The 18,112-nt window shown below is 42.9% G+C and overlaps 2 protein-coding genes across 6 annotated transcripts; one reads left to right on the top strand and one right to left on the bottom strand.

Moving 5' to 3' along the window:
* Positions 1 to 1,214: 1,214 nt before the first annotated feature.
* Positions 1,215 to 3,325, bottom strand: LOC106579127 (endonuclease domain-containing 1 protein). Of its 2 annotated transcripts, none has more exons than XM_045702574.2 (3): positions 3,181 to 3,325; positions 2,767 to 3,067; positions 1,215 to 2,138 (listed from the first exon to the last, which is right to left on the bottom strand). In XM_045702574.2, the coding sequence occupies exons 2-3, from the start codon at positions 3,058 to 3,060 to the stop codon at positions 1,512 to 1,514; spliced, it is 921 nt and encodes a 306-aa protein (XP_045558530.1). In that variant the 5' UTR covers positions 3,061 to 3,067; positions 3,181 to 3,325; the 3' UTR covers positions 1,215 to 1,511. The 2 variants fall into 2 exon arrangements, with proteins under 2 accessions (XP_045558530.1, XP_045558531.1); XM_045702575.2 differs by having other exon boundaries at positions 3,249 to 3,264.
* Positions 3,326 to 8,168: 4,843 nt separating this feature from the next.
* ud2a2 (UDP-glucuronosyltransferase 2A2) lies at positions 8,169 to 11,761 on the top strand. Of its 4 annotated transcripts, none has more exons than XM_014158487.3 (2): positions 8,169 to 8,360; positions 9,823 to 11,761. In XM_014158487.3, the coding sequence occupies exon 2, from the start codon at positions 9,827 to 9,829 to the stop codon at positions 11,432 to 11,434; it is 1,608 nt and encodes a 535-aa protein (XP_014013962.1). In that variant the 5' UTR covers positions 8,169 to 8,360; positions 9,823 to 9,826; the 3' UTR covers positions 11,435 to 11,761.
* The last annotated feature ends 6,351 nt before the right edge of the window (positions 11,762 to 18,112 follow it).

Raw genomic sequence — 18,112 nt, forward strand, 5'->3', positions numbered from 1 at the left:
CCAAACAAAACTATTTTTTTCTAAATATTAGATAGCTGGCTAGTATTTATGAGGCCAGCAAACACCTTCCTCACACGCTAGGAACGTATTTCCTCCAACTGTATAATGATAAGGTGCCTCTCGGTCCCAAAACACAAGTTTTCTGGAGATTTGTGGAAGAAGTGCTGATGATGTCGCCCACTGTATGCGCTTTCGGGAACCTGATTGTGTCCAGACTGAGAAGAAATCCGCACACAATACATCCCTGACCACCACCTGAAGTGTTCAGCCAGATCTGAACGCAATCAGACCACAATGCGACTTTTGTGCATCTAGACCCGTCTTTTCAATGCGATGTTCGTATTCTGATCGCAGAAGTCGAATGTAAGTGACAAGTGTAGACACAACCTCAGTTACTGTTGGATTGAACGTTAGAATGGGTAAAATGAGTGACCTAAGCGACTTTGAGTGTGGTATATTGTCGGTCCCAGGCCCGCCGGTTCCAGTATCTCAGAAACAGACGGCCTCCTGGGCTTTTCACGCATGACAGTGTCTAGGGTTTACTGAGAATGGTGCGACAAACAAAAAACATACAGTCAGCGAAAAGTGCTTTGGGCAAAAACAGCTTGTTGATGAGAGAGGTCGAAGGAGAATGGCAAGAATCGTGCATGCTAACAGGCGGGCCACAAACAGGGAAACTACGGCGCAGTACAACAGTGGTGTGCAGAACAGCATCGTGGAACGCACAACTTGTCGGTCGTTGTCACTGGATAGGCTATTGCATCTTATGACCACACCTGGTTCCACTCCTATCAGCTAAAATCAAGAAGAAGCGGCTCTAGTGGGCACGCGATCACCAACCCAGGACAATTGAGGTGTGGAAAAATATTGCCTGGTCCTACGAATCCCGGTTCCGGTTGCGTCATGCTCATGGCAGAGTTAGGATTTGGCGTAAGCAGCATGAGTCCATGGCCCCATCCTGCCTGGTGTCAACGGTACAGACTTGTGACAGTGGTGTAATGGTGTGGGGAATGTTTTCCTGGCACACGTAGTTCCTTGATACCAATTGAGCAACATTTGAACGCCACACCTTGTAGAATCCATGCCCTGAAGAATTCAGGCTGTTCTGGAGGCAAATGGGCATCCAATCTGATACTAGATGGGTGTACCTAATTAACTGGCAACTGAGTGTATGTCATAACTGTTTCCAATGTTTCAAAATGAGTCTCTTGTAGTTTGACATTCAGTGACATTTTATTATGACATTTGGGACACATTTCATGCATATTACATTATTTTGACACTGTTATATGTAAAGTGTTACCATATTTTTGATGTCCGTGATTTACTTCAAACCTAGACTGTTGAGCAATCTAGACAATTTGAAGAGCACGTGTGCTCAAATTGAGGACATACTACTTGTGACATTAGTGCCAAATGAATTGAAACAAATGTAATTTTGCTGTCTATGCACACATGATCCATTACAATACACCCCCCTTATATCTACCTTAGATATATGGTAGATATGGTCATTGTAACCCAGAGCATTGTTCATAAAACACATTGATGACGGTCCCAAATCGCTCCTTCAGGTACATCTCCAATGTATCAAGAGGCATACGCCTTACATCGTAACCCCAGAACCATTTGTGACTGCTTTTGTCAATGGGCACAATCTCTTCTGTGCTGTTTGGGTCATTGCGCCCAATAGCAGCATACGTGGGGAAAAACTTGCTAAGATTAACCTTGTTAAGTAGACTCTTGTTGTACTTAGGGCAGCAGTAGGCTGACCACATGTACTCCGGCACTGCCACTCGATGACCATTGATCCAGTGCTTGTTGTCCAGATAGGGAATAACCCCCGTCACAACGTAGGCCACACCGAGGCAGTAGGAGCCCAGAGTGTGGTTGACCTTGTTCTCCAGTGTCTCCCAGGGCCCGTTGTTGGAGCCAACCTTCTGAGGGACCACGTTGGTCAGGGTGAAGGTGGATGAGCGTTCCTCCTGGGTCTGGTGGTGAAGGCTGGGGTTGAGATGCCCCCGAGTGTAGGAGGAGTTGGTATAGTCCAGCTGGACGGCCTGGCTGTTCACCACATCCGGGTCTAGCTCACCTAGTGGGAAGGGGGTCATGTTGCCATCCGCTGTGGCGTTGGCTAACTGGAAAGGGGAAATGTTGAGGGTCAACTAGGGCATTAAGGGTTAGAAAATGGGAGTTTTTGAAGAAGCTATCTTGTGTTGAATGTTGCAGTAAGTGGGGGCTTTCCCAACAAGACAAACCATGGCACAGTACATTTTGGCTTCAGTGAACTGAGAAACATAATTGTGTGCAGATGATGAGGCTCTGTGCCAACCACAAATGTGTCTGTTCTTGTTTTTTAAAATGAGCATTTCCTCTTTTTAATCTAGTACAGAACACTCCAGCATTGGTTTGCGAAACTACCTCTTAACTTCCTTCATACTGGACACAGAGACATACAAATGGTATTCACGTTTTTATCTGACTCTGGGGAAATAAATAAAGGGCCTCATTGCCAAAATCCCAGAGTATCCCTTTAACTTTTAACAGCCACTACAAACATCAGCTAAGTTTTGGCACTGCTAGCTAAAAATCAATAGGAGTGATAGGAGCAACCGTGGATTTTCCAAAATGTCATGGCCAAATCAATTGATATCTGCTCAATTATTTGGTTTGACATACTTAACGGTGATAGACTACTTTCAGGGTAAGGAAACATCTAATATCAAGTTTTAAAATACTTATCTTTCCCTTTAAGTAATTTGTTACCTGTGGCTCAAACTTCCAGTTTGCTGGGGGCCTCTTCCCTTCTGGTGGGCTGAACATGTAAGCAGAGAACCTTGGCGAGCGTCGTGGGCGGCTGTACAGCGAGGCGAAGTGGTACTGGTTCCCATAGCGCTGACAGATGGGGGTCCCCGACAGACCCTTGGGGGGCCACGACCTGTAGAAGAAGTTCAGACATGGGGCGAAGTCCCCCACATCAGCAGCACACAGGGACCACCAGCCTGCCAGAGCTAGAAGGGCCAAACCCACAGCATGAAGATATGCCATTCTGGTTAACATGCTGGAGCTGTTAAAAGATAGTAACACCCAAAAAATGGACTACGATGAGATGTATTCTTTCCAATTCATGGTGCCCTGTTATTCAAAGCTGATGCGTTTCAATACAAAGGTCTTTCTTACAGCTTCAGAGAAACGTGATCAGAAGTTGTCCGCAAAGACACAGAAAAACAACTAGAGAGGAGACATACGTATCTGCTATAGGTTCTCAATGCGCCACCCCTGTCTCATGCTGTCACACACTCGTGATACTTGGGGACTGGGAGGTTAGAGGTGGATTCATGGTTGACTAAGCGTTTGACTATTAACACTTATGCAAAGAGAGCGAGGGGGTGTTACGAAAGCAGCTTCCTTATTAATGGCACATGAATCTCACTGAAACAGGAAGGATGGCTGGCCTCTTATGCACTAATCCACAATAGCATGTTATCTCATGGTTAAACATTGGCTTGCACTTTTGAGTTAGTTATAAGTCCAGTGCAGTCAAAAACAGGATTTTCTGGTGATTAATAAACACATATAAACATTAAGAACACCTGCTCTTTCCATGACATAGACTGACCAGGTAAATCCAGGTGAAAGCTATAATCCCTTATTGATGTCACTTGTTAAATCCACTTCAATCAGTGTAGTTGAAGGGGAGGAGACAGGTTGAATAAGGATTTTCAAGCCTTGAGATAACTGAGACATGGATTGTATATGTGTGCCATTTAGAGGTTGTATGGACAAGACAAAATATTTAAGTGCCTTTGAACGGGGTATGGTAGTTGGTGCCAGGTGCACCGGTTTGAGTGTGTCAAGATCTGCAACGCTGCTGGGTTTTTCACGCTCAACAGTTTCTCATCTGTATCAAGAATGGTCCACCACCCAAAGGCCATCCAGCCAACTTGGCATAACTGAGTCAACATGGGCCAGCATCCCTGTGGAACGATTTAGACACCTTGTAGAGTCCATGCCCCAATCAATTGAGGCTGTTCTAATGGCAAAAGGGCGTGCAACTCAATATTAGGAGGTGTATATATCAGTATATATCAGTATATATCTTTACACTATGAGGTTGAAATAATACTGTGAAATTATGAAAAATGTTAATAATGCCCTTTTAGTGTAAGAGCTGATTAAAAAGGCCACCTGAAATTTCAGGATGGATGGAGTTTTGGCCTGCCTGGTTACATCACAGGGCAGTAAATTAGTTAAAAGACCAATAAGAAAGAGAGTTCCAAACTTCTCTGCCAATAACAGCTAGTTTTCATTTCCCCCTTCCCACTGGGCACAATTGGGTAACATTTTAGTGAGGGCAATTGATTGATCTTGAGTGCTTTTTCAGTGACACACAACACAAGTATTTGTATTTTTTTTCAACTCTAATTTAATTAACCAAGATTACTGAGTGTTCACACACAATATTACATAATGAGACACTTAAGCATGCATGCACGTGAGTTAAAGGGCTTTCACACCAAATTGGCTTGCAGTGATTTTTCTTAAGTCTGGCACATTTCCCCCTTAGTTTAGTTAGTTTGGACTGGTGTGAACACTAAGGGGACTCGGGATCGTACTAAACAACGCACCACGGTTCGCTCAAAAAGACTGGTCTTGGTCCAATTCCATTCGAACCGTGGTGTGGTTCATGCAGGTGAGAACGCAGTCCAGACCAAACACAGGAAAAGAACCAGAGGCACGCAATATTATTCGTTGTTTGACGGTGAGCATTTGATGAAATGCACACAGTACCATAACTTTATATTTCTGAAACATTATGTGAGTAGCAGCATATTTATGAGCGCATCCAATGCAGATTAGGGAGATGTGGGCTATTCTGGGTATATAGAATAGCCTACTGAATATAGGCTATTCACGTTGCAGTTAGAGCGGCTATTGATCTGTTTCCTCCCGCATGTTATTCGAAGACCAAAACGAAACAAAAATAAAGTTTGGAACACACAAGTGATGCTTCATGTGTCAGCGATTGCTAGGAGTGGTGGTAGGAGTCAGGTGCAGAGAGCAGAGGTAAGAAAAAATGTGTTTATTCCTTATTGTACGACAACGGTCGACGCCAACACAACCGGCGTAAATAACGAAGTGCCCAACCCCTATACAACGGGTCCACAGTTCGCACAGAAAATAACACAGGCAGATCGCCAGCACATCCAACAAAAAAGCACTCTGACGAAAATAATCCCGCACAAACCTGGGCGGGCTAAACAGGCTTAAATAACCATAAATCAAGAGACACAAATAAGGAACAGGTGCAAACAATAAGACATACCAACCGAAAAGGAAAAAGGGATCAGCTGCGGCTAGTAGGCCGGCGACGACGACCGCCGAGCGCCGCCCGAGCAGGCAGGGGAGCCACCTTCGGTGGGATTCGTGACATCATGAAAGTCATAGATGGATTAAACGTGAACATTTTTCTCCAATAAACTAATTACTTGCATGGACATGTGGTTTTGTTTAGGCATTTTAGTTCGTGTGACATTGTGAAACTAAGCGGGCCAAATAAAATAGAATACAACTCTGATTCAAACTATTGATGAGAACTACAGTGCATTCGGAAATTATTCAGACCCCTTCCCTTTTTCCCAATTTTCTTACGTTACAGCCTTATTCTAAAATTGATTAAATACATTTTTTCCCTCATCAGTCTACACACAATACCCCATAATTTCAAGGCGAAAACAGGTTTTTAGACATTTTGGTAAATGTATTAAATATAAAAAACAGAAATTCCTTGTTTACATAAGTATTCAGACCCTTTGCTATGAGACTCGAAATTCAGCTCAGGTGCATCTTGTTTCCATTGCTCATCCTTGAGATGTTTCTACAACTTGATTGGAGCCCACGTGGTAAATTCAATTGATTGGCCATGATTTGGAAAGGCACACACCTGTCTATATAGGGTCCCACAGTTGACAGTGCATGTCAGAGCAAAAATCAAGCCATGGAGTTGAAGGAAATGTCCATAGAGCTCCGAGATAGGATTGAGTCGAGACACAGATTTGTGGAAGGGTACCACAACATTTCTGCAGCATTGAAGGTCCCAAAGAACACAGCGGCCACCATCATTCTTAAATGGAAGAAGTTTGGAACCACCAAGACTCTTCCTAGAGCTGGCTGCCCAGCCAAACTGAGCAATCAGGGGAGAAGGGCCTTGGTCAGGGAGGTAACCAAGAACCCAATGATCACTCTGACAGAGCTCCAGAGTTCCTCTGTGGAGATGGGAGAACCTTCCAGAAGGACAACCATCTCTGCAGCAATCCACCGATCAGGCCTTTATGTTAGAGTGGCCAGACGGAAGCCACTCCTCAGTAAAAGGCACGTGACAGCCAGCTTGGAGTTTACCAAAAGGCACCTAAAGGACTCTCAGACCGTGAGAAACAAGATTCTCTGGTTTGATGAAACCAAGATTGAACTCTTTGGCCTGAATGCCAAGCGTCACGTCTGGAGGAAACCTGGCACCATCCCTACGGTGAAGCATGGTGGTGGCAGCAAAATGTTGTGGGGATGTTTTTCAGCATCAGGGACTAGGAGACTAGTCAGGATCGAGGGAAAGATGAACGGAGCAAAGTACAGAGAGATCTTTGATGAAAACCTGCTCCAGAGAGCTCAGGACCTCCGACTAGGGTGAAGGTTCCCCTTCCAACAGGAAAACGACCCTAAGCACACAGCCAAGACAATGCAAGAGTGGCTTCGAGACAAGTCTCTGAATGTCCTTGAGTGGCCCAGCTAGAGCCCGGACTTTAACCCGATTGAACATCTCTGTAGAGACCTGAAAATAGCTGTGCTGCGACACTGCCCATCCAACCTGACAGTGCTTGAGAGGATCTGCAGAGAAGAATGGGAGAAACTCCCCAAATACAGGTGTGCCAAGCTTATAGCTTCATACACAAGAATATTCGAGGCTGTCATCACTGCCAAAGATACTTCAACAAAGTACTGAGTAAAGGGTCTGGATACTTATGTAAATGTGACATTTCAGTTGTTGTTTTTTTATATCAATTTGCAAACATTTCTAAAAACCTATTTTTGCTTTGTCATTATTGGGTATTGTGTGTAGGTTGATGAAGAAAAAAACAAATGTAATACATTTTAGAATAAGGCTGTAATGTAACAAAACGGGGAAAAAGTCAAGGGGTCTGAATACTTTCGAATGCACTGTATGTGTGAAAACACCCTTTAGTGGAGCCTATTGATTGATCTTGAGAGATTGTTTTCAGTGACACACAAGTGTGTTAGTATTTTTCTGAACTCTGATGTGTGCATTTGTGTGTCTGTGTATGTCCTTTGTGAAATGTTGTAATTTTGGTTGATTAAATCAGATCAGAGTTGAGAAAAATACTTAACACTTGTGTTTTGTGTCACTGAAAAAGCACTCAAGATCAATCAATTGCCCTCACTAAAATTCTTAAAGGTTCAATGCAGCCCTTAACTCAATATCAAATCATTTCTGGGAACAAAAATGGCTTCTGAGCAAAGAGGAATTTCTCAAGCAAGAATTTAGCTAGGACTGTCGAGAGTGCAAGCCTATCTTTAAAGGGATACTATATAGACTTCCAGTCATTGCGCTAATGCTAGTTAGGATTGGCTCGTGAAACTATCTCTAACTTCCTTCATAATGGACACAGAGACATAAAAATGGAATCCATGAGTTCATCTGACTCTGGGGAAGTAGAGTTGCCAAAATCCCTAAGTATCCATGAGATGACATGCTATTGTGGATTCATCTTCGACAAAAATGCAGCTCTGCAATTTCAACATTTGTCCAATGATTAACTCCTGTGTTAACTAAGGCCGGGATTCAATTAAATAAGCATTTTTGACACTGTACGCCCACACAAACACACAGACACAGACACACACCCAATGCACCAGCTTGTGTAAATAAAGATTCTTAGTACAAGGGTTATTCCTGATGTGTGTAAAATATGTCTCTTTATTACGTTTAGCAATTCTTTCTATTGCTTTGTTATAGAATGTTGTTTCCCTGAGAATGCCTCAGTCAGCAGTTTATCTCAGTTACAGCAGGCTATGTTTTTTATATACCTTGAGGTGGGAAACATTGTTCAGTGCATGGAAGGAAATTGAGGGGGTGGAGTCGGGAAGGGGTGGAAATGTTGTTGCAGTGGGGAAGAGTGGCTGCCTAGTTGTCCCCCTCCCCCTCTCTCTCGCTCTCCCTTGTAAAAATACATTATTTTCTTCCCTCACTTTAACCTCTCCCTCATTATACAACATACCGAGACTGCCAGCTCCAGTAAGCCAGAAGGGGCTCAACGTACGCTGCTGCTCAGAGCTTGTGAAGTAAGGTAGGCTACAATGTTCTTTTCCTTCTCTTTATCTTGACAATAACTCAATATTTTTGCATACGATATTTGATATAGCCACTGGAACACTTAGGTATTTTTATTTCCTATTTGTGGACTGTTGGATTGTCTCTTCTTTATACAATTACTGTATTATTTTAATGTGCTGCAGGACAATTTGAATAGGTAGTGTTGTCTTTTAAATGCATAGTTCGCTGAGTTAAATGTTGAGGTTTACCCCTTTCCCCCCATGGGACTTTGGTGAAGAGGATATGTGCTCGACCATAGTGGTCACTTGGGGACCATGCTCTTGTATGCACTTGCTGGTGTTAAGTCCCCCCTCTGCTGCAGTGTATGCCCTAGAGAATAGTGAATGTGTGTGTGTTTGTATAGGAGATTAGCCACAATATGCATTTCATCAGGACTTTAAACTCAGTCCATCAGGACTTTAAACTCAGTTCATCTCTTGACAAAAGTACATAGCCTACTAAGGCTGAACTGTGTAATCCACAGTTCCAGTCTTTTGATTAGTTGCGTAAGACGAGAACATCACTAAGTGGACATTCTCTGCCAGTTACCTTTTTTCCCCTTCTCTTTTTACAAGAAATATTCATGTTTTTCCCCAATCTGAGCATTGTAGCTTTACCATCAGCAGTATAAGGATTACTTATGGACCATGACTGTGTCATGAAATGAATTGCCCTTTAATATAGACCACATGTAAAATTCAATAAATCAGATTTTTAACATGAATGAAGACTTGCTAAAGTGCCAAAGTTCAACATTTTGGCATGTCCCCCTGTGCCCCCCCTCCCCCCATGACTTGATACTTATTTTGTTGCTTTGACAGAGTGATTAATTTTAAGGTAAAAAAAACAACAACAACCTGTCCCTCATTTGAAGGTCAACACTGTTATGTGAACTTAACTTTTTCGATGATATGGTGAAACTATTCCTTTTTAAATTGTTTTTTTTCCAAAACAAACATTGCACATCTACTAGTAAAATCATAGAGTAAAAGCAGGTCAGCTGGTTCTACTCTTGTCCACTTTCTGGTGTTTTGTGGTGGAAACTGAGCGGGTCAAGCATAACATGTCAACCTTGTTACCCAAAGATAGACAAGATAGAAATGTTTTAAGATAATTATTTGGGTGAAGCTTGCATTCAATTGCCCCTCCTTGTTACGTACAACAATCTTCCATTCCTCCTGGCTGATTTAAGAGGACATCATCAACCCTGTTACTTTCTTTGGAAATTAATAGGCACTTAATATAGTTTTTAGTTTTTAAGATGTGAATTTTTTTTTTTTTATTAAGTTGAACATGTGCTCTTTCTGACAGAATGTTAAAATTATGTGAAATAAAAAGTATACTTTTTTTCAAAGTTGTACTACCCAAAAGGAACTAATTTCATGCAATGACCCTTATACATTCTGACATCATTCCTCTCATTCTTCCCAGAGTAGAACAATGAGTGGCCTGAACGGGGTGACCGGTTTCGTCCTTGCGGTTTTGGTGGCCTTCCTCGGTGGCCTGCCAGGGGCTCTTGGGGGCAACATCCTCATCTTCCCCTTGGATGGCAGCCACTGGGTCAACATGAACCTCCTGATCGAGGGACTCCACGCCCGGGGTCATCAGGTCACTGTGGTGCGCTCGGCCAGCAGTTGGTACATCAAGGAGTCGTCGCCCCACTACCGCTCTATCTCCATCACTGTGCCTGGGGGCATGCACATTGAAAAACAAGACTTCTTTACATCCTTCCTCGTCAAAATGCTGCAGATCCAAAGGGAAGGCGCATCGCCTTTGGCTTTTGTGTCCTTCTACTCATACATGATGTCGGCGCTGTCAGGAATGCACCAGCAGGCCAGTCAGTTTGTGGTGGAGATGTTTGAGAACAAGGCTTTGATGCAGAGCCTGAGGGATAGCCAGTACGACGTGGTACTCTTGGACCCAGGGCTGCCCGTCGGGGTCCTGGTAGCCCATAAGCTTGGGCTACCCACTGTCTTCAATGTTCGCTGGATCACCAGCGGAGAGGGGCATTTCGTGGTGGCCCCATCGCCCGTGTCCTATGTCCCCACCGCTGGTTATGCCACTTCGGACCAAATGACCTTCGGCAAGCGAGTTGGGAATGTGTTCATCTACCTCCTCAACATGATCATTGATATGTTCGTGATCAGCCCACACTACGATAAGCTGGTGAAGAGATACTTTGAGCCAGGTACAAACTTCTACCACCTTCTGCAGGGGACGGACCTCTGGCTCATGCGGGTGGACTTTGTTTTCGAGTTCCCCCGGCCCACCATGCCCAACATTGTCTACATTGGAGGCTTCCAATGTAAACCCTCCAAACCTCTACCGACAGAGCTGGAGGAGTTTGTCCAGAGCTCGGGAGAACACGGGGTTATCTTGATGTCACTGGGAACTCTTGTCAAAGGTTTGCCCGTGGAGATCACCTCGGAGATCGCCGCCGCTTTCGCCCAACTTCCCCAGAAGGTCATCTGGAGGCACATGGGCAAGCAACCCATCGGCCTGGGCAACAACACCCTGCTGGTCAAGTGGATGCCCCAGAACGACCTCCTGGGTCACCCCAAGGTCAAGGCCTTTGTGGCCCACGGTGGCACCAATGGCCTTTACGAAGCCATGTACCACGGGGTGCCGGTGGTGGGGCTTCCGCTGCTCTTCGACCAGTTCGAGAACGTCTTACGCCTGGAGGTGCGTGGAGCGGCCAAGGTGCTTGAAGTCACCAAGATCTCCAGCCAGAGCTTCTTGGAGGCTGTACAGGAAGTCCTCTACGATCCGTCCTACAGGACCAGTATGGAGCGGCTCTCAAGCCTGCACCGGGACAAGCCCACGCATCCTCTGGACACCGCCCTCTTCTGGATCGAATTTGTCATGAGACACAAAGGGGCCGCCCACCTGCGAACAGAGTCTTACAAGATGCCCTGGTACTCCTATCATTCACTGGATGTGATTGGATTCCTACTGGCTGTTTTGTTTGTGCTGGTAGCCATTACTGTGGGTTCAATCCACTTCCTGTGCCTCAGACTATGCAGGAAGCGTAAACCCAAACAGGAGTAAGGATTGGCTCTTGAATACAACAGGAAGTGACCTCACTTCTTACCATATGACTGTGAACAAATAAGTTCCCCCTTTTTCCTCTCAAACATGTCTGTTGGTACTCAACAAGAGAACAACAGGATATCTTCATAAAGTACCAGTGTTTTCTTTTTTGTTACACTGTATAGGTTAAAATGTATAATGAGAGCTCACTTAGATTTTTAGCATATATTTTGCATTACCATTGTGCTTTAGCCTTATAACTTTTTAACTCCTATAGTGACTGGGATGACTATGAGCACTACAGTTTGATTCTTTATGATGAAATAAAATGGTTATAAATAACGATATCTGGCACCTTTATTGTGGTCTACCATTTGCTGGGAGATTTGAAGTCACTGGTGTCTTAGACCTAGGACAGAACCAATCCTAACCTGAGATATACATATATGATATCAATGCATGATTTATGAAAAGTTCTCAAGCTCAAGAATCCAGCCCATTTGGAATAGCATTAAAAATATATGTATATACATACACATGGATGCAATACAAAGGCTAGACTAATGGCCGTGTCAAAATAGTTGAAAATATCGGTGGGATATTTACATTAGGATGAAATTGGAGACTGTATAAAAGTTCATGGGAGTTTTAAAAAAATACTTATTTCACAGATCCATCTGTAGGGGGAGTCACATGATCCATCCTGCCAGGAGTTAAGTTCTCTCTCTCTCTATGGTGTCAATGTGTCCACAATCCTCCCCCAAAGGGTTGTTTAACTTCCAGTAATCTGCCTCTCTTCCTCCCCCAGGTCTGCTCAACCAGTACCTAAAGGAGTTGATGATGCAATTCAGTTATTTGGTAACACTTTATAGTGACTCTCATAAATAAGCTTTAACCGTAGGATGTATTGTAAACATGGCGCCCCAAGAATGCATATGCCGGGTCAAAATGACCCGATAATGTACAGTGGGGGAAAAAAAGTATTTGATCCCCTGCTGATTTTATACGTTTGCCCACTGACAAAGAAAGGATCAGTCTATAATTTTAATGGTAGGTTTATTTGAACAGTGAGAGACAGAATAACAACAAAAATATCCTGAAAAACGCATGTCAAAAATGTTCTAAATTGATGTGCATTTTAATGAGGGAAATAAGTATTTGACCCCCTCTCAATCAGCTGAGATTAGGAGCACACTCTTAAAGGGAGTGCTCCTAACCGCAGCGTGTTACCTGTAAAAAAGACACTTGTCCACAGAAGCAATCAATCAATCAGATTCCAAACTCTCCACCATGGCCAAGACCAAAGAGCTCTCCAAGGATGTCAGGGACAAGATTGTAGACCTACACAAGGCTGGAATGGGCTACAAGACCATCGCCAAGCAGCTTGGTGAGAAGGTGACAACATTTGGTATGATTATTTGCAAATGGAAGAAACACAAAAGAACTGTCAATATTCCTCGGCCTGGGGCTCCATGCAAGATCTCACCTAGGGGAGTTGCAATGATCATGAGAACGGTGAGGAATCAGCCCAGAACTACACGGGAGGATCTTGTCAATGATCTCAAGGCAACTGGGACCATAGTCACCAAGAAAACAATTGGTAACACATTACGCCGTGAAGGACTGAAATCCTGCAGTGCCCGAAAGGTCCCCCTGCTCAAGAAAACATATACATGCCCATCTGAAGTTTGCCAATGAACATCTGAATGACTCAGAGGACAACTGGGTGAAAGTGTTGTGGTCAGATGAGACCAAAATGGAGCTCTTTGACATCAACTCAACTCGCCATGTTTGGAGGAGGAGGAATGCTGCCTATGACCCCAAGAACACCATCCCCACCGTCAAACATGGAGGTGGAAACATTATGCTTTGGGGGTGTTTTTCTGCTAAGGGGACAGGACAACTTTACCACATCAAAGGGACGATGGACGGGGCCATGTACCGTCAAATCTTGGGTGAGAACCTCCTTCCCTCAGCCAGGGCATTGAAAATGGGTCGTGGATAGGTATTCCAGCATGATAATGACCCAAAACACACAGCCAAGGCAACAAAGGAGTGGCTCAAGAAAAAGCACATTAAGGTCCTGGAGTGGCCTAGCCAGTCTCCAGACCTTAATCCCGTAGAAAATCTGTGGAGGGAGCTGAAGGTTCGAGTTGTCAAACGTCAGCCTCGAAACCTTAATGACTTGGAGAAGATCTGCAAAGAGGAGTGGGACAAAATCCCTCCTGAGATGTGTGCAAACCTGGTGGCCAACTACAAGAAACGTCTCACCTCTGTGATTGCCAACAAGGGTTTTGCCACCAAGTACTAAGTAATGTTTTGCAGAGGGGTCAAATACTTATTTCCCTCATTAAAATGCAAATCATTTTATAACATTTTTGACATGCGTTTTTCTGGATTCTTTTGTTGTTATTCTGTCTCTCACTGTTCAAATAAACCTACTATTAAAATTATAGACTGATCATTTCTTTGTAAGTGGGCAAACGTACAAAATCAGCAGGGGATCAAATACTTTTTTCCCCCACTGTAATATCTGTGTTTTATTTATATGGGTCTAAAATATTATTGATTTTGTGGAACATAATTATTTTGAGTGATGATTTGCACCTTTCAATAATAATTTTATTGTTTTGACATTTTCTGTCACTCTTCAACAGTTTGATAAACATTTCAATGATAACATATTATGAAAATTCATAACAGCTATTTAAAATATTAGCATATTTTTCTTACAATCAATCTTAAAGTTTCACATTCAACCTTTTTGTGCGAAGAACAAAAGAAAACCACCTTAAGCATGTTTTATTATATTTCAAAAAATGTGTTTGAAAATCCAGTTCATCATCAATATAAATGACAACATTAACAATTGTGAATTTAGAAAACGTGAACACTAAAAGGAACAAAGTGTGTGTGATTGTCATAAGCGTCGTTGTAGGGAGCGGACCAAACTGCAGCAGGTACGTGGGGCTGGCTTAGGAGGCGCCAGAACAGTAACACACACCACAGGGCTAGTGCGAGGAGCAGGAACAGGACGTACTGGACTGGGCAGGCACACTAAAGGCCTGGTGCGTGGGGCTGGCTTAGGAGGCACCAGAACAGTAAAACGCACCACAGGGCTAGTGCGAGGAGCAGCACGAGCGCTGCCTCCTCACCTCCTGAAATGGAGGATATAGTGCCTCGTACCTCTGTCGCTCAGCCTTTGCTGCCTCCAGCTCCTCCTTTGGGCGCTTGTACTCCCCAGCCTGGTGTCATGGTCCTTTCCCATCTAATACCTCCTCCCATGTCCACGACTCCAAATAACTTTCCTGCTGCTCCTTCCTCTGCTGCTTGGTCCTATTTTGGTGGGTGGTTCTTTCATAAGCGTCGTTGTAGGGAGCGGACCAAACTGCTGCAGGTATAGTGAACATCTTTTTATTACAAGGAAAAACCCAAAATACACTTACACAAAACAAACGACGAAAAACAGTCCTGTAAGGTGCTCAGACTATACACGGAAACAACCACCCACAAACACAAGAGAAAATTAACCCACTTAAATATGGCCTCCAATTAGAGGCAACGACAACCAGCTGCCTCTAATTGGAGGTCATTCCAAAACCCCAACATGGAAATAGAAAACCCAGATAAACACATAGAAATAGAAAATTTAGAACATACACCAAAACAAACACCCTCTGCCACGCCCTGACCACACTACAATAACAAACAACCCCTTTTACTGGTCAGGACGTGACAGTGATGCTTACTTATGCTGAGTTGTTGTAGCATTTGCTGTCATTAAATGTGAAGGACTGTATGTTATCAAATCAATTCTCTATGTGTAATTGAATTATGCGATTAAATTAATCATGTAATTTTAACCTGTTATGGCTAGGGGGCAGTATTTTCACGGCCGGATAAAAAACGTACCCGATTTAATCTGATTATTACTCCTGCCCAGAAACTAGAATATGCATATAATTATTAGCTTTTGATAGAAAACACTCCAAAGTTTCTAAAACTGTTTGAATGGTGTCTGTGAGTATAACAGAACTCATTTGGCAGGCCAAAACCTGAGAAGATTCCATGCAGGAAGTGCCCTGTCTGACAATTTCTTGCCCTTCTTGATTATCTCTATCCAATACAGGGGATCTCTGCTGTTACGTGACACTTCCTACGGCTCCCATGGGCTCTCAGAAGGTGGCAAAAAGCTGAATCGTGGCTTTGCAGGCTCTGGCTGAAAAAAAGTAGCGCGTTTGGATAGTGGCTGTTCACAGTACTGTGAGACTCAGGCGCGTGCCCGAGTCGACCCCATGCTTTATTTTCTTTCGTCTTTTTACCTAAACGCAGATTCCCGGTCGGAATATTATCGCTTTTTTACGAGAAAAATGGCATAGAAATTGATTTTAAACAGCGGTTGACATGCTTCGAAGTACAGTAATGGAATATTTAGAAATCTTTTGTCACGAAATGCGCCATGCTCGTGACCCTTATTTACACTTCGGATAGTGTCTTGAACGCACGAACAAAACGCCGCTATTTGGATATAACAATGGATTATTTTGAACCAAACCAACATTTGTTATTGAAGTAGCAGTCCTGGGAGTGCATTCTGACGAAGAACACCAAAGGTAATCAAACTTTTCTAATAGTAAACCGGAGTTTGGTCAGGGCTAAACTTGGTGGGTGTCTAAATAGCTAGACGTGATGGCTGGGCTATCTACTCAGAATATTGCAAAATGTGCTTTCACCGAAAAGCTATTTTAAAATCGGACACCTCGATTGCACAAATGAGTTCTGTATCTATAATTCTTAAAATAATTGTTATGTTTTTTGTGAACGTTTATCGTGAGTAATTTAGTAAATTCACCGGAGGTTTGCGAGTGGTATGCTAGTTCTGAACGTCACATGCTAATGTAAAAAGCTGGTTTTTGATATAAATATGAACTTGATTGAACAAAACATGCATGTATTGTATAACATAATGTCCTAGGTGTGTCATCTGATGAAGATCATCAAAGGTTAGTGCTGCATTTAGCTGTGGTTTTGTTTTTTGTGACATTATATGCTAGCTTGAAAAATGGGTGTCTGATTATTTCTGGCTGGGTACTCTGCTGACATAATCTAATGTTTTGCTTTCGCTGTAAAGCCTTTTTGAAGTCGGACAGTGTGGTTAGATAAAGGAGAGTCTTGTCTTTAAAATGCTGTAAAATAGTCATATGTTTGTAAAATTGAAGTTTTTGTATTTTTGAGGAATTTGTAATTCGCGCCACGCCTATCATTGGATATTGGAGCAGGTGGAACAGTAGCGGAACGTCTAGATGTAAGAGATTAACTAGGAAGTTGGGGCACCACGGGGAAATGTTTAAAGAGTCTCTATTTCCCAAATTAACGCTACAGATATTTTCATATCTTATCGATTACAGTCACTTATTCATGTATTATTACCTCATCAGTCATATTCTGAATGCCGCAAACCCTTGGATATCTGCACAAATGAATCAGCGATATACAAATTGGCTTAGTAAATAAATAATTAACTTAATCAATCGCAGAATTACATAAACACACACACAATAGGTCATACATTGGTTACTACGTGATACAAATAAAAAGTTCCTAGTGCACGAAACCGATATGACGGCTTGGTAGACAAAGGAAAGGGGTGAGGACAGCTCAAGAGAGGGAAACTCAGAGCTGATAACTACACTCATAGAAATTGCTAATACTTTGAACATGAACAACCGCTCATTCGAAAATAAATTGCAATTGACATGTTTACGAGTGTATGCCTTTGCTGTCCCTCTCTGCGATCGCCGGTCCCTCTGCTGGATAGTCAGTCGACAGAAAGCCTCTGGTTTGTCCATCAGAGATCAAAGTCTGTTGTAGGTTGTTATAATGGATACTTCAAAGTACCATTTGGAAATGTTCTTAGGACGGATGTGTTTACCAGACTAAAGTATTTAAACAGCTGCAGCCTGAATAATTGGCCTTTAGTTTGTAGATTTCTTCACCATTTCAGAATGGGGATGACCTCCACGTTCTCTGATCTTGTCCTTTGGTAGAGTTGCCAAGCATTTCAACATGTAGTGACAGCTCCAGGTTTTCTGATCTAATGTAAATTTTGTTGGGAGTCCTTTATAAGCACTCGCCTTGCAGGGCGGTTCCATGACGTTTGGGTATAATATCTGTGCTCATGGGGGCGTGGCCACTGGCTAGTTAAAACTTTAAATGAAAACCCATACTCTCATTTAGAAGGCTAACATCACATTCCATCTTTTCAAAAGTATTCCTATACTCAGTAATTTATTTTATACAACATTCAGATGCAAACGTCATAATTGAGAAGCGTATACATACAAAGAAACAGTAATATGTGTCTCCTGTCCTTCATGAGGTCACCAAATGAAACAAACTGGACATGACTGTCCCTTAACCACAGACCATTTCAACTGCTTGGAATACAGATTTACTGTTAAATTATTCAACCTTTTAATGTCAAAGTGTCTCTCTGTGTTCCACAGTTACATTCCCATCTCGAACACTACAGAGCTTAGAGGCAGCGTATTTTACGATGGCCATAAAGAGCACCAAATCGTCCCACCTACGTAACAGCCAGTGTAATCCCGTGGCGCGTTATTCAAAAACCTCAAAAATGCAAAAACTTCAATTTTTCAAACATATGACTATTTTACACCATTTTAACCTGTTTGG

Source organism: Salmo salar, chromosome 19 (genome assembly GCF_965601325.2).
Source record: "Salmo salar chromosome 19, fSalSal1, whole genome shotgun sequence".
Lineage (NCBI taxonomy): Eukaryota > Metazoa > Chordata > Actinopteri > Salmoniformes > Salmonidae > Salmo > Salmo salar.